This window comes from Equus quagga, chromosome 21 (assembly GCF_021613505.1).
Source record: "Equus quagga isolate Etosha38 chromosome 21, UCLA_HA_Equagga_1.0, whole genome shotgun sequence".
In the NCBI taxonomy this organism is placed as follows: domain Eukaryota; kingdom Metazoa; phylum Chordata; class Mammalia; order Perissodactyla; family Equidae; genus Equus; species Equus quagga.
Genome location: NC_060287.1, coordinates 25,914,856 through 25,930,912, shown reverse-complemented (window position 1 = coordinate 25,930,912; position 16,057 = coordinate 25,914,856). Strand labels below are relative to the sequence as shown.

The window sequence follows — 16,057 nt, the reverse complement described above, 5'->3', positions numbered from 1 at the left end:
AAATGCACTCAGCTAAACAGATATAAAGCCGTGTCCTCAGACCTGGCCTCCATCAGCAAGGTGGATGTCACCCACCACCTTTTTGCTTCTCAAATGGCCCAAAGCTGAGGCTGGGAAGAGGGTGCCATTTATTGACCCTCTCAGAAACCTCTACATTTACTGTTGACACTTCTGTTGTTCTTAAAGCTCATAAAGTCTGATCTCAGGCCTTCAATGGTAGGGTCAAAACATTGCAGCGCACTATGTAAAATGCTGGGGACACCGCATCCCCCTTTATGGAACTTACAGACTAAGTTGGGCCCCCACCCCCACTGTGACACCTTCTCCCTTTATTCTATTGACGTACCAGCCTTACTGGTGCCATGTTGCCTTCTCTTCCCAGAGACTAACTTTACACTGACTGAGACTGAAATCTTTCAAAGCCTGGTGAAATTACATATTTCTTACTTTCTCTCCTTTGAATTCCTGTAGCTTTGAACTCTTGAACTGCCTCACATGACTGAGCACTTTCTTACATGTCATCTTGACTCCACTGTTGGCCTAGTCAAGGTTTCTCAACCTCAGCACAGTTGACATCTTGGGTGGATAATCTGTTGTGAGGGCTGCCCTGTGCATTGCAGGATGTTTGGTAGCATCCCTGGCCTCTGCCCACTAGATACTATATCCTTTATCCTGCCCCCACTATTTGTGTCTCTGGGAACTGCCAAATACCTAGGATGCAATATCACCCCTAGCTGAGAATCACTGTTACTAGACCAGAAGACCATGCTTTGGATCACCAATAGCTCTGAGCAGCTGCTCAAAGCTTGAGGACAAGGGTCTGGTTAGAAGTTGAATGTAACATGGTAGAATTGACTCAGCAGACAAGTCTTTAAAAATTAAGGACTGTGAGGTCAGCCCCCTGGCCTAGTGGTTAAGTTTGGCACAGTCTGCTTCACTGGCCCAGGTCTGGTTCCCAGGTGCAGACCTATACCACTCATTGGCCACCATGCTGTGGCAGCGACCCACATACAAAATAGAAGAAGCCTGGCACAGATGTTAGCTCAGGGCGAATCTTCCTCAAGCAAAAAGAGGAAGGTCGGCAATGAATTTTAGCTCAGAGTAAATCTTCCTCAGCGGAAAAAAAAAAAAATTAAGTACTTAAGTACTGATAGAGATAGTATCCCCTTCAAAAGCCCTATATCTCTATCCAAAGACTGAAATTAAGTAAACCAGAAGCAAGGCTAAAATCTGTGCTTCCTTAAACACCTGAGTGCCAGAAATTTTTTTAGGCACAATAACCAAATAATGAAAGATTCCCTCTTACAAATGCTAGTCATACTGATTACTCAATCAAAAGACTAAAATTAGTAAATTCACATAAGAGGTGAGAAAACGGAAATGGAGTGTACAACTCAAATCAATTAGAAGTAATTTTAGAGAATTTTATTCAACTGTCAATTTATCACCAACATCTAACATTTATAGCTTGCTACAGTTGGATAAGCACATAAGGAAGAAAATGTAAATTAAATATTACAAAAGTTTACTTTTAATGAAACATGATCTTAATAGGATATGGATAAAAAATTTAGTGGTTTTATTGCATTGTTAGAAAATTATATTATGCAAGATACAAAAAAAATCAATAGATGTTATTATTTCTGTTTATTTACAATCAGTATGCCATCTTTTATTATTATGGCTTTAAATTTTCATTTTTCCCAACAGGTTTCAAAGAATAGTTTATTACATGCCTTAATAAAACACTTAAAATATTTACAAATTCAAAATAGATGTTTTATAACTGAAAAAAGTTCACCTGAGAATTCATTATAAAATTGCCATTTGTTTGATATTTTTTCCAAGTTGTTGATGTGGCTCAGCGTCCACATGCAACCTGTATCGTCTTCTGCATCAAATATATTTAATTCCTTATTTAAAACTGGTTAAACCTTAAGCTATAGTAAATTATGTTATAAAATTTACAGATGAAGAACCAACATTTATATCCATATTTATTTTGAATATAACAATTTAACAAGTTATTTGCTATAGCTGTGGAATTCAAATAATTAAAAGAATTTTAAGGTAATATTATTTACTGAGATAGACACAACAGCTTTTTAAAAATCATCAAGCATTGAGAAGGCCAATTCACAAAATAAGGAACAATGATCATGTAAATACGCAATATACAAACTGAAAACAACCTTTCCAAAATTCTGCATGAAGGAAAAGATATACACTGTATACACATAATCCTGTCATTTGTCTTCGGCAGTCTCAAAAAAAAAAAAATCAACTGAAAAGAAATTTTCTTAGAAAAAACTTCTTTAGAAGTTAATGTTAAAATAAATGTATAATGCTATGCAGTATATAGAAAATTTCCCCACCTTATGGCCAAAAAACAAAGATAAAATTTTTTTATCTCTGTCCCTCTGTATTACAACTTGAAAATCATGTAGGTATGAGGTAGTGTAGTTACTTGTATTACATGCTGGCTATTAAAAGTAATGCTATAGTTCAGGAAATATTACACTTGGCAAATAACCAGAATATCATTAAAATAAACCCTTAATGCTCTAACTATTTATATGTAGAGAGAAATTTAGACCAAGTGCCATAAAAATCATATTTAAACTCTGGAAACAACTAGGTTTTATCATAAAATAGTACACAACCTTTCAAAGCAGTTATTTACAGTAGCAATTAAAGTAAAAGATTATTTGACATTTGCACATACACAAACTGATATGATGAACAGCTGAGTGTACAGTGAGGTAGGAAATCAAGGATTCCATTGGCTTGTGTAAGATTTTACATATTGTAAACCAGAAAAGTTTTTATATTATTTTATATTTTGATGTTAACATTTAAAATTACAAGTATCAAAGAAACAGCTACATGGGGATATATATTATATATACATACACACACACACACACACACAATTCTTTTGTATTGGGATGCATTATCACAGAATCATCATTCTCCCTGACAAATTCTTATAAAAAGCTTCTAGGAAATAAACAAGTCCAATTATTTTCTCTTACAACAACTAAGTCAATAAGAGAAACAACATACAAACCACTGAAAATATACTAGCAATATCTACCCCACCCATCAAAAAGGGTAACATTTGACAAATTACTCTGCGACATTAAGTCTGGTCCCCATATACTCTTACAGCAAAGGTCTACTTGCATCAGATTCACTCCTACACGGTGGATGGTTGTCTCCTACGTTAGCCACCCAGAGCCTTCACTGGACTCAGGCTGCAATCTATATAAGTCTCTCTCTCAGGTATCTGATCTTAGTGAAAGGAAGCACTTTCTAATCCTAACACTATAAATTACTCCTTTGCACCCTTTAAAACTAGGTTCTGCAGATGTTTCTGTGAATGCGAATACATGGAGTTTTTCAACTGTCGTGAAGGCCCACAGTCTACAGCCTTCATCTGACTCCCAAATAAGCCTGTAACACCAGAACGGCTGAGAACCGCTGCAAAATGTTCTGGGGTAGGTGCTCAGATTATAAAAACTATTACTTTAAAACAGGACTGAATAAACACGAAGACTGATTTTAAAATAGCCAAATCAAAATGATTTGTGTACCCTTATACACCAGACCAGGAGAAGAAAGTAAGATTAAGTCTGGTTTCCAAATTCAAACCCACAATGGAACAAGATCAAGTTTCACCCTATTTCACAAACCTGCACAGTTGCTGTAGATACATTTTTATCTACAATAATGCTTTTTACAATTAAACCAAGGGACTTCAAAAATAGGATGAAAAATGAACTGCACTCCTGATAACTGTGGGGCATTATCTTTGCCTGTGACATCTGTTTTTCTGGCATGGGTGAGCTATGGTGGGAAGGCAAACAGCCCTGTGTCTTGATAAGCTTGCCAGGATTCTGGGTGGCTAAGCCTATGCTGCCAATGCGTTCACTCATGCCACTGTATCCTGAGTCCTATTTCTTCTTCCAAAGGGACAAGAATGTCAAGAGACAGAAAGATCAGGATGGAACCAGATGTGTTAGAGACTGAAGAGAAAAAAGAAGAGAGGGAAAATGACACTTACCTACTGTTCATGCAGACAGAATTGCTCAAGGAGGAGGAGCAGAAGCTCCGCCTTAGGCCAGCTGCCTGCCCTTGTTTCCTAACTACTCCCAGCGCTGCTCAGGAGGCACAGTGCAGCCAGTCCATCCTTGCTTTCAGCAGGAGCTGAAGAGCAAAGCTCCAGGATTCAGGCAAGACCATTCCACTATTTCTCACACCGCAGTTCTACACAAAGACGCCCAAGTAGCTGACACCCTGCTTCTGAGTAGATTGAACTCTATCAGCATTACTTGGGGAGAAATGTTCTTTTAAACCAGTCTATTACAAAAAGGTCAGATTCCTAAACCCCTGCAGGCTACTTCTTTAGTAGGAACTGTCTGCAGACGTTTAACAAGATGTTAAACTGTTGTTTGATATGCTGCAGTTTTCATTTTCATATTTATTTTGAATACTGGGAAGAGTTATTACTAATAGTTATTATTCTCTAAAGCACAAGCTTTTAAAGCCTTACTACATTTTCACATGTGATTTTTCAGTATCCAGGAAGCAAATCATTTCTGCATCTCCTGTGGAAATGAAGGAAAAGTCAGGGCTGTCTTTAGAGGAACTGCCTTAACAGCAAACTACTAGGGGGAAAAACAATATTGTTAAAAGACAGATGGCTGTATTAGGCTTGCAAGACAACGTCAGATCTTCAGTAGAAGATCAGATGGTTCGAAGGAAGTGAATGCAAGTTTACTCATCAGTAGTACACTTATCAGTCATCTGCTGACAGAAATCCGAGATGCCGCCGCTCTGCCGACACCGTTCCAGGAGCCCAGCTTGCTCAGAGGTGGCGCTGGAAGTCGGCCGGGACTCCTGGCCCCGCGCACGGCCCGCCTCGCTGCTCTTCGTGCTGGGATAGCAAGGGCTTTGCTCTCCCGCCGGCGGCCCAGCTGCAGGCCCCTCAGGTAGACTCAAAATGGATGGTAACGGAGGTTCACCATCAGGAGTACTTTTTCCTTTTTCAGAAATTAAAAATGACAGTGGGCAATCTGAGGCTGAGTACTTGGCGAGTATCTGTATTTGTTCTTGACTGAGAGCTGCTTCTTTACAGACTTGCTGGCAGAGTCCAGTTAGGTTCTGCTTTGTCTCACCCAGAGTTGACAAAATGTGATCTCTTTCCTTCAACAAGCTCTCCTTTTCATTTTGCTGTGAAGGCGGGAAAGAGAATACAACGACTTGTGTTTATTAGTTCAACCCACAGTTCTAAGGTGATCAAATGCATATCTACAGTGTCTTCTCATTAAATAAGATCGCATGGAATTTTTCCTTTCAATTCAATTCAAAATCCATCATCACTGAGCAACGGCTTTCAATTCAAAACCCATCCTCCCTCTTAATCCCTTATCTAAAACTCTTAGGCCAAGATGTATCTTGAGATTCAGAATTTTTCAGATTTTAGAAAGATAATATGGATGCACACATATTTCCTCTAGCAGGGTCTGGGGCAGCACCCCACTATGAAACATCTTTACGTTTCTAAATAAAACACATGAAAATATCAAATAAATGCACAAAGTAGGATAAAGACTCTACACAGCCTGATATCAGTTTGTGTCAGTTTTCTGGCCAAAACAGTTGTGACGCACTTTTCAGAATTTTTTGATTTTGCGAAATGCAGCTAAGTGTGGACTTGACATTTTGGATGGAATAAACCAAAAAAGGTACAAGTACAGTGATCATAACTGCTGCAACTCCAATCACTGCAAGACTCTAATGATGACTAACATTTGTGGAGCATTTACTCTGTGCCAGACTTTGTGCTAAATCTCAGCTACGTATCCACACAATGACTGCTGATTTAGGTACTGTGAAACCCATTTTATAGATGGGACTTGGAGTTTAATAGGTCGAGTCAGAAAGCTAGTGGGTGAGTTACTAAAGCGTGAAGAATTTGGGGTGGGGGGGGAATTTTGTGTTTGTTAATATTTATTTTTGTTGCTGTTATTATTATTATTAAATTTTTATCCCTCCAGGAAAGTCAACCACAGAATTCTTTCCAAAGTTTCCTGGTTCCTGCCTTTCTGTCCACCATCACTTGTTGCTGCTGACAGAATGTCTCTCTCCATCACTGTCCCATGCCATCCATCTTATTCTACCACTGCACTGCTGCTAATCTATTGCAAGCAAGGACACTATTAATCAAGTTATTTATTAAGGTAAGAGTAAATAAATGTTGATAGAAGGTCAAAGATTTCTCTTGTGAAATTTATGACAACTCTTGGCTTTCTGCTTGTTGGCAGGTTCTGGGGGGCTGCAGTTGCCAGTTAACATTTAGATGGATTATTTCATAGTGATAATCTATAATGGCCATCCTTTATAGATTCTTTTCTGGAACAAAAATAGTAAAAATAAATTTGCTTTATAAAAAAGTACTGTTACTGTTTCATATAAAAAGTTTTCTACAAAACTGCACGTGAATACAATTACTGATAGTTTTAAATATTTCAAGGTCATCTAATATTTTGAGAAAATGTATAATGAATATAAAATACTGAATTTTTATGTTGCAAAGTACTCTCCAATTTGTTTGGATTTTTATACAATTGTTCTGTTTTGAAAAAATAGGTAGAGGTCAAGAATATATGAATATATTTACTATTATATAAATGAATCAAATCAAGACCAATGTTCAGCAAGTACACTTTTTCTTACGGAAAGTGTACCAGTTGTAGTCTTCTGATATAACGAGTCTGCAGGGGCCTAGAGGGCAATAACAGTGCCTACTCCCACCTGCCCCGACAAGGAACACTTTTAACGCACTCAGCAACCACTTCTTTTTACGGCCTCTCAGAAGCCAATCCAAATGAGGATGGAAACAAAACTTCCAGAAAAAAATTAGAAAGATTTTTCCTCAGTCACAACAATAGTCAGCCATGGACTCAACAAAGTTGGGGTGAATCTCTGTTCTAAACAGCAAGAGACAAAATGTCAAGTGCTAATTGATCTTTTAAATTAAATATGGTTAAGCAAAATAATGAATATTTGAGCTTCCTTCCAGAAATTAGAACTACTATTCAACTTACAGATACTATGAAGATTACAAATATTTTATAACTTCTATATCTTTAGATAAAGATCAGTATGATCTTACATATTCTCACTACTCCTACCCCACTAAATAAAGGAAGCCATCACTACACTCTAAGTGAGACCCCTGCAAGATGGCTTGCTTCTTTACATCAACTAAAACCAACAGGGACAACCTTGGAACTCCACCACGGGTATTTCTACACATTAAACGCTCCCGTCTGTTCCTCTGTACTTTGAGCTAACTCCTGCGCAGCTAAGTGTCCAGGTAGTTAGCTGTTTTTTCCATTCCGCTCTAATTCTAAAACACAAATTTAGTTCGCTAGCATTCAAGTTAACAACAAATAATTAAGCAAATAAAAGTAACTCAACTTAATCACTTCATGATTATTATTAAAGACATCTGCCAAACATACTCACTACCAGTGGCCTGCTTCCTATTCCTACAATCTATTTTAATTTTCTTATAATGCAACTGTGTAAGTCCTAAGTTGGAAGTGCTGAGGCTTTAATCATAGATCTGAAAAAAAAATCGAATGAAATTTGTGTTCTGATACTATTCTGCATTTTATGACAAAAAAATTTATATCCATGTCCACATTTTCAACAGTTATAGTACAATCTTCATTCAAGCATAACAAGTTTAAAAGAAAGATTCTAAATATGACTAACCCAATAAAGATAAGGCATGGGAGAATTTGGCACCAAAAGCACCAGATCCAACGACAATTTATTTGAGGTTAACAAGTCCTCACTGCTGGAAGGTGGTGACGGATAGTTGCTTATGATGCAAAACCCGTGAATAGACAGCTCATAGAAATATACAAACAGCCCTTGAAAGTATGAATGAAAATGCTCAATTTCACTCATAAGAGAGAGAAAAATAAACGCTACCATGAGATACAAACGCTATCAGACAGGAAAAAATCCAAACGCTGACAACAAACTCTTTGCTGAGGTTGTGGGCAGATAGTCACAAAAATCCTACTTCTGGGACTCTATCCTAAAGATACATTTCTTTAACATTAGAAAAACAATGTACAGAGTTATTCACTGCAGCATCCCAAATGTCCACCAATAAGAAAACCGTTTAGAGAAACTGTGCTACAGCCATGATAGAGATTTTACAGTCACTACAGAGCTGTAAAAAGAACAGCAACCTCTGTGAACAAGGAAAAATAGTTCCTGGAAATCACTTCTTAAGTGAAAAGAGTAAAATATAGAAGAGTATATACAGAATACTTCTGTGTAGTGAAGATAATAAGAATACACATTTAAAAAACCCTGTTTTTAGGGAAAAAATAAGGGAAAAAAAATGAATGGTTTTGAAAACGGTTACCTATAGGAAACAGCCATGAAGAGGGTATAATGAATAGGGTATAGGGAGAGGATGGCATCAAGACTTTTGGAGTATAGCTTTCTTAAAACACAGTTTTAACTTTTGAACCATATAAATGTTTTACATATTCAAAACAAACTTATATAAAAAATATGAAGAGTAAATTCTAGTAATAAATATAAACAAATTAATTTAATGTATATCAAATTGCTAACAGACAAAACATTACTTCAAATAACTTTTAAATTTTAAACTTCAGTACTACGGTATATATTTAGAGACAAAGGCAAAGAAATTTCACTCAATCTGTTTATTGTTAATAGTAACATTGATATTGTAATTTTGTGATGTATATCTCAAATAGTAAATATATTAATGTAATAGGGAGCCAAGATTTTCTCTATAATGACAAGAGACAAAATATAAATATACAAAAGAAGCAGAGACAAAAGCTCCACACTGCCAAATTTTGATTGGAAATATCTACATGAACTCACGATTTCTAATATACTTTTTACTTTTATTTATTGAAGCATGACATGCATACTGAATGCACTCATGATTTTACATACATACACACACACACACACACAGTTCCCAGCTCTGTCCACTGAAAGGGCCCAGAAGGAGCAATACTTCAGATGCAAGCATGCTCTCTAAAATCTAATACCTGCTAAAGGAAACCAGGGATTTTTAGAGAAGGGGGTGATTCTAAATCTTGGGACAAGAGAAGTACAAGGTGAGCCTCCAACATGTTGCTCTAGATGGCACAGAAGCCCTAATGGGTCATGTCAAAAGAACACAGCAGCTGGCTTGATGGGGCTCCCCTAGCCAAGCCTGAAAAAGTGTCAACATCAAAAAGATAATGTCTATTACAGATTCTAAGAAATTAAGTTAGGAAAAAATTAATCCATGAGTCCATAGTGATACTAAAGGAGTGTGGTGCGAAAGAGGGAAAAGAGGAGGGAAGGAAAGTTCTTTTTAAAGAGTAATGTCAATAAGTGTTGGCATTGCAAAATCCCTATTTTGCAATCCCCATTGTAAAGGCCATCAAGATATGCTAAAAACCAAAGGAGGCAGTCATGGGGAACAGGACATTCACAAAGTGCCTAAGTAACACTCCACAGATTACTGAACAACTACAAAGGCAAAAAAAAATTGAAAATGATCTGGCAGTTCTCTTCTACTCAAGTGGGACATTCTGACACTTTGTGCCTCCCCAAGTGATGCAATAGGAAGGACACACCACCAATGAATACTTAATCTCAATCTAGACAACTCGAACTTTTGCAGTTTACATGAAATACAAGGAATGGATCAATGAGTTAAATAAAACCAAGGGGAAAAAGACAAATACTAAAAGTGGGACATTTTATGAGAAATCTGACCTGGACTCTTCAAAAAGTTGTCACTGAAAAAATAAAAGAGGGAGGACTTGTTCTAGATTGAAAGATTAGAAAGTCATAACCAAATGCATTATGTGATGATTGGATCTGAGTCTGAAAACAAGAAAGCATACATGTGAAATATATTTTGGGAACAATTAGGGTAATTTGAAGAGAGACTATATATAATATGAAAGATTTATTAATTTTCTCAGGTATGATAAACATATTGGTAAAGATATGTGATAAAGATATCTAAGAATGTTTTTAGGAGACGCATGTTTAAGCATTTGGGGTAAAATGTCATAATGTGGCAGCTTTCAAATGATTTAGAATATAAAAGGAGAGCAACAGAAACAGAGAAAAGACAGAGAGACCAAGATCAATCAAATGGTTAGAAAGAGACCAAGACTGACCGACAGGGACAGAGAGAGACAAGACTGACAGACCAACCTTCCAGAGCAGGCCAGACAGAGACAGACACAAAGACGGACAGAACGAGAGACAAAGCAAATGTGGCAAAATGCCCAGAACTGTTGAACCTACATGGGGAGCAAATGTACTACATGGGTAGTTTACTGTATTATTCATTTAACTTTCCTGAAAGCTTGTAATTTTTAGAAAGGGAGGAGGAAAATAAATTGCAAGAAAAAATGAAAACACATAAACCTGGCTCCCCATGAGACCATAAGCATTTTATTGGCAAGGACTATGTCTCTTTCATCCTTGATTTCCTGGTACCCAGTAGAAATTTACTACGTAGTGACTAGCAGATGCTTACTGAAGGAACAGAGAACCACTTTTATTTCAAACAGAACCACTAATACTCATTGAGCATGAACATGTGCTGAGCAGTACAAAGAACTTTCCCTCCCTGATGGCATCTGATGCTTGCACCAATCCTGAAGGGATACTGTTCTTCTCTCCCCATATTATCCACGAGAGAACGTGGGCATTGGAGGTGAAATAATTCCCCCAGGCCACAAAGCTAACAAGGGGCCAGGCAGGACTTCCAGGCATTTGACTCCAAAGCCTCCATCTGACCTCCATGTTCTACTGAAGCAGGTTCTCAAAATTCAATGCGTAGAATCAAGAATTTACCCTGGAAACTTTTATAAAATGCATGTTCCTGGGCCCCTCCCACAGGTCTGGGATGGGACTAAGGAATATTCATTTTGAAGGGGCACTCCCAGATAACTCAGATGCCAATGGCCCACAGACCACACTTCAAGATGTGCTGTTCAAGGGCATCACAGAGTGGCAGAGGGAAGATTCCAGAAGGGCCCATCAAGGTATGTTTGGAGAAGGTAGTGTGCACGTGGGTACAGCACCCAGTAGAATGTGACTAGAACAGATTTATCGTTAATAAAATAATACAACTTTCACCAGGAAATGCAAAACACTAAGGACAGATGAGGTAGTTTTACTCCTATACCATCACAATAGATTAGAGCAATGAAACAAAATGATGTCTGGACACCTTGACCTTGAGGTTCAAGTGCTTTGTGAATATTCTGATTTCTAATCAGGTACAAGTTGATATCAATTAATATCTGATACCTTCTAAGAAAAATACATTTTGGTAATTTAATTTATTTTTTTAAAAGCAAAGTTCCCTTCATTTCAGGGTTACCTTGGTTTGAGGCCAAAATGGTATTAGAGACATATATATTTTCTAACTTCTGAATTAATCTTCCAGAAAAGAATAACACAGACCTTGTAAAGAATCCTATAAAGACAAGAGCTTTTGTAAGCCAAACACATAACAGAAGCTCAACGATTCTTGAACTTTGTTCAAGACTGTAGATTTATTGGTAAAAAAGTCCTGTTATTCGTTTATAGATTATGCATATTCAATCCTTACAGTAACAGCAATGCTGAATTAGTGCCTACCCTCTAACATACTACCAAATTCGAAATAAATGTTAAAAGTCATTACCATCAATTTATCCACCAAATAAATACATACCATTCCTTTTCTTCAAAGGTTCTATTTAGACTTTAACAGAACATCTTGTTGAGAAGTACAATTCATTAATTTTTTTAATTCAAACTAACATCTTCCTTTGGCTTTCCCAGCACAGTACAACTATAAAAGTGCCCTTTACACACAATAATTACCCTACCCACCCACCTGGAAGACATTTTAGAGTAATTATTCTTATAATCAAAACACTTTTTTTCATGTGCTGATCCATCCACAGTCTCTTATGCTATCATTCTTAGGACCAATTACAAAAGTTTACAGCCAATAGCCAAAGACCAAAGCTTACTAAAATATGGGGTCCACTGCCTGAATATTACCAGACCAGGACAATATATATTGTGAATTTATTTACATGTTAATCCAATCAGTCATTGGCTATATAAAAATGGGTGTTAAATTATGAAACAAATAATTTCCCCTAAATAGGTTTGCTAAAATCCCAGACTATAAAGACTGGGAAACACCGCTTGTCTACTGGCCATGCTTCCAAAAGCGACATCTCAATTAAAAAAAAGAACATCTGGCACACTCTTTTGTATTCTCAACTCTCCATACCACCAAATACAAACCTGGGATAGAAGTGGCAGTAATTACTGTCGGTTTTTCTCTCTTGACAAAGACAAGATCCAAAACATCACCCAATAACCAGGGTCTAAGTAAACTTCTTAATGTAATAAATATCTTAAGCATCAAATTCTTTTACTTCTAGGAAAAGGACCAGCTTTCTTATTCTTATAAGCTAACAAGTAGCACACTTTCTGCTTTTTTTCATGAGACAGAGACATCTGTGGTAGAGCTGAAATTTATAATGTGCCCCTTGTACTCTGCAACTAGAGTTTGTCTGTATAAATCACTACAACTGAGAGTAGTGTGAAGAACTGAGGAGAGAGTTCAAGGAAGCTGAAACACAAGGTGAGTGGCTCTGATACAAAAATTCTAACATGCCTTCTCTGGGGATATTTTGGAAGAGGAAAGAGACTGTGCTGAGCTCACTGGCGCAATCTGGGTGAGCAGACCCGTTGGACTGTCTGCTCTGCCTGCTCAGAGAGGTGAGCTCTTGGCAGCCATGTTTCTGCTGTTTGCCTGCTCAGAGAGGTGGGCTCTTGGCAGCCATGTTTCTGCTGTTTGTCCCTACTCTCTAGTCACAGAAGAGGAAACCTGATCGAAGTAGGCCAATTAGATGCTCTCCTCCTTGGGAAGTTAGAACTGACTAAAACTGTAGTCTCTGTCTGACCAGTCCCTGGAGGAGAGTGCTACTCTTCAGGAGCTGTGCCGCAGCCACTCGTCCCAGACGCACTTAGCACACAAAGCCATCCTGCAGTATGGAGGGGGCACAGATGCACAGAGATGAGCTGAGAGAGAAGATTCTCTGAGTTCTTGGCAGTTTTCCACTTCTTTGTTCCATGCTATTTATGAGGTCTGGCTCCATTCTTTGGCTTCTAAATGAGACATGCCTATATCCTCACAATAAATTCACTCATTCATGCTTCAGATGGTTTCTGTTTCTTGCAGCCAAAGAATCCCACTTAATACAATAGGTAAACAGGGTAGTGACCACTCTCATTTTTTATTTCATAAAAACTGCTAGGCAACCAAATATTCCTTTGTATTGGAAATTAACCAATAGTAATCCATTGACCATATGAAAAGAACCTTAATATAAGGAGAGAGGCAATAGAAGGGTGAGGTCCAAACCCAGAGTTTACAGTTTAGGCAGAGACATTAGGAAGGAAGCAATTAAGGAAGAGAAAACTGAAAATCGACAAGTAATAGTATAGCAATAATCATAAGAAGAAAAAGGTAATATTTATTGAGTGCTTACTATGCAACAGGCACTTTCCTAAGTTCTTTAGATTTATTAACTCTTTTAAACTTCATAAATGAGTACCTACACTATAAAGTAAACACTAGTAATATCCCATTTTACAGACGAGAAACCTGAGGGACAAAGAAATTATGCAAAGTGCCACAGATAGGAGTCTGATTCAGAATTCCGTACTTTTACCAGTGTGCTTCCCACCTCTCTCTGCTGAAGCTAAGGCAGAGGTGGCAGAAAGCGCAAAGAATGTAGCAGCCCTCTTCATCCTAGGCATCTGAAATCTAGTGAAAACATCAATTGTTCAGCAATCTAATGTCTGATTTCAATCAAAAAATATAAATAAGACCATGAGCCAGGAAACAGAATAGTTCTAAAGAGTAATAGACAGTTTCCAAAACATTTGCTTAGAATTCACGTACAAAATAAAGTTACCAATGAAACAAACTTCATCAATCTAAAAGGTTTGTTTTGTTTTGTTTTCACTTTTGTTTGTTTTTGGGAGAGGAAAAAAGTAGACAAATTCTATTGACAGTTATAAATTATCACTAGCTGAGGGGGAAGACAGAACAATGAGAAGCAGATCTAAGAACTCTCATAGTATAAGTTTATGTAAATTTCAAATAGCTCTATACAACCCAACAGTCCACAAAGCATCTCTGTATTACAGTAGAGAATAATAACTAAAGTTAAAACACTATATACCCTGTCTAAAGGCAGCTGTGTTCAATTCAAAGTTGGACAATAGGAAAGAATACTAGTGCTTATAAGTATGGATTAATACATATCCCAAAAGCACTGCGTAAATATTACTGAATTTGTCATTTTTCTTCTTTCGTCTTGACAACTTTAATCATTCAGCAGTATCACATAGGTTTTTAATATCTCTCATGCCTCCATTTATAAAACATCTGATTTCTCTTTCATCTTTTCAGAGTTATACTTTATCTTTTTTGCATAATTAAGGTATATGCACAATATACAATGAATTTTTATTTTTCTACTTTTTTGAAGGCATATAAAGGTACAGTTTTTTCTTCTAAATTACTGCTGTTTAATTGGCATTCAAAGCTAGAACGGTTATGCCTGAAGACTTGCTACAATCACAATATTAAACTTTGGCCAATAATTAACAAAGACACAAACCGAACATTCAAGGAATGCTTTTACTGCTTCTAGGCACTGTTTCTCTGCTGTCTCTAACTATATTTTTAGCTGTAGCTGGCCTGCACTATCCCAGCTGTCTTTTTTCATACGATGTTTCCTTCCACCAACCACTAGGGGAACAGAGACACAGGGGTGCAAATTAATCCATTTTTCAGTCAATTTGTGTTTTGATGCTGGAATAGAAAATAAGATTCAGTAAAGTAAGCATTATTCTAGCTTAGGGTCTCATTAGACCTTAAAATTCCTATTCATATCATCATATGAATTTTTTTCTTAGATGAAAGATCCAAGTTGGTGTGTTTTGGTATCAACCAAAACAAGTTATTCAGGTCTACGGTTAAATTAAACTAACAACTGGAACATTAGCGTTTATAGACACCAAACACAGCACAAACAGATTAGGTGCTTTATAACTTCTTTAATCTTTACTCAACCACTAAGAATTAGGTAGATAGTAAAATTACCTTTAATTTGTAAATCATTAAAAAAAAAAGGACTCAGAAATAGTTCTCAACTTACATATTATTGCATATCATACTAATATGTAGAATATTTATATAAGTAAAATAGTCTATATAAAAACCCTAATTTTTTTATCGCTTAAGCTTTCTGAAAATGTCATATAATTTATTCTTAAAATGATAATTGGTAAATTTTAAAATTAACATTTGACTGAGCATTAATGTCTGACTTAGGAATTGAAATAGCTATTTCCTCTACAAAAAAGAATGAATAAAGATGGTGGAATCTAAATAACAAGAAACTTGTGTCCTCACCAGCTTCTCAATTTCTGACTCAAGATTCTGTATGCAGTCCAGTTTCCTCTTGCGACAGCGCTGTGCAGCAATTCTGTTTTTACTTCTTCTTCGAATATCGTGGATACAATCCAGTTGTTCTGGAGTCAGCTTGTGCATTTTCAACAAGGATTGAAAATCGTTTCGAGAGAGTGAAATTATTCGTTGTGCATTAAATGGCAGCTTTACCTAGAATGTGAAATAAACATTACAAATTGTTGCCGTATTTTGTAGTTATACTTAAATCTAGGAAAAGGATGATATACATCTATGTTTTCCAGAGAACTTCATTTAGACTTAAAAAAAGACCTCCATTCCCAATTTCTATATAATCCCTTATAATAAAGACTGATAATTTAATTGCTATTCCTAGTCTATTTCACAGAGGGTTCAGAAGACAAATAAATTGAAAAGCAGATTTTTTTCAGCAAATCAAACATATTAACTCAAATA

At 36.7% G+C, this 16,057-nt stretch overlaps 1 protein-coding gene across 3 annotated transcripts in view; it reads right to left on the bottom strand.

Annotated features, from left to right (window-relative positions):
• Positions 1–1,403: 1,403 nt before the first annotated feature.
• BACH1 (BTB domain and CNC homolog 1) overlaps positions 1,404–16,057 on the bottom strand; it is a 47,170-nt gene continuing 32,516 nt past the window's right edge. For all 3 annotated transcript variants that reach the window (XM_046648094.1, XM_046648096.1, XM_046648095.1), the window contains 2 exons: positions 15,587–15,793; positions 1,404–5,235 (listed from right to left, as the gene is read on the bottom strand). In XM_046648094.1, coding sequence (XP_046504050.1) covers positions 4,780–5,235; positions 15,587–15,793 — 663 coding nt within the window. In that variant the 3' untranslated portion in view covers positions 1,404–4,779. The remainder of the gene's footprint in view (positions 5,236–15,586; positions 15,794–16,057) is intronic.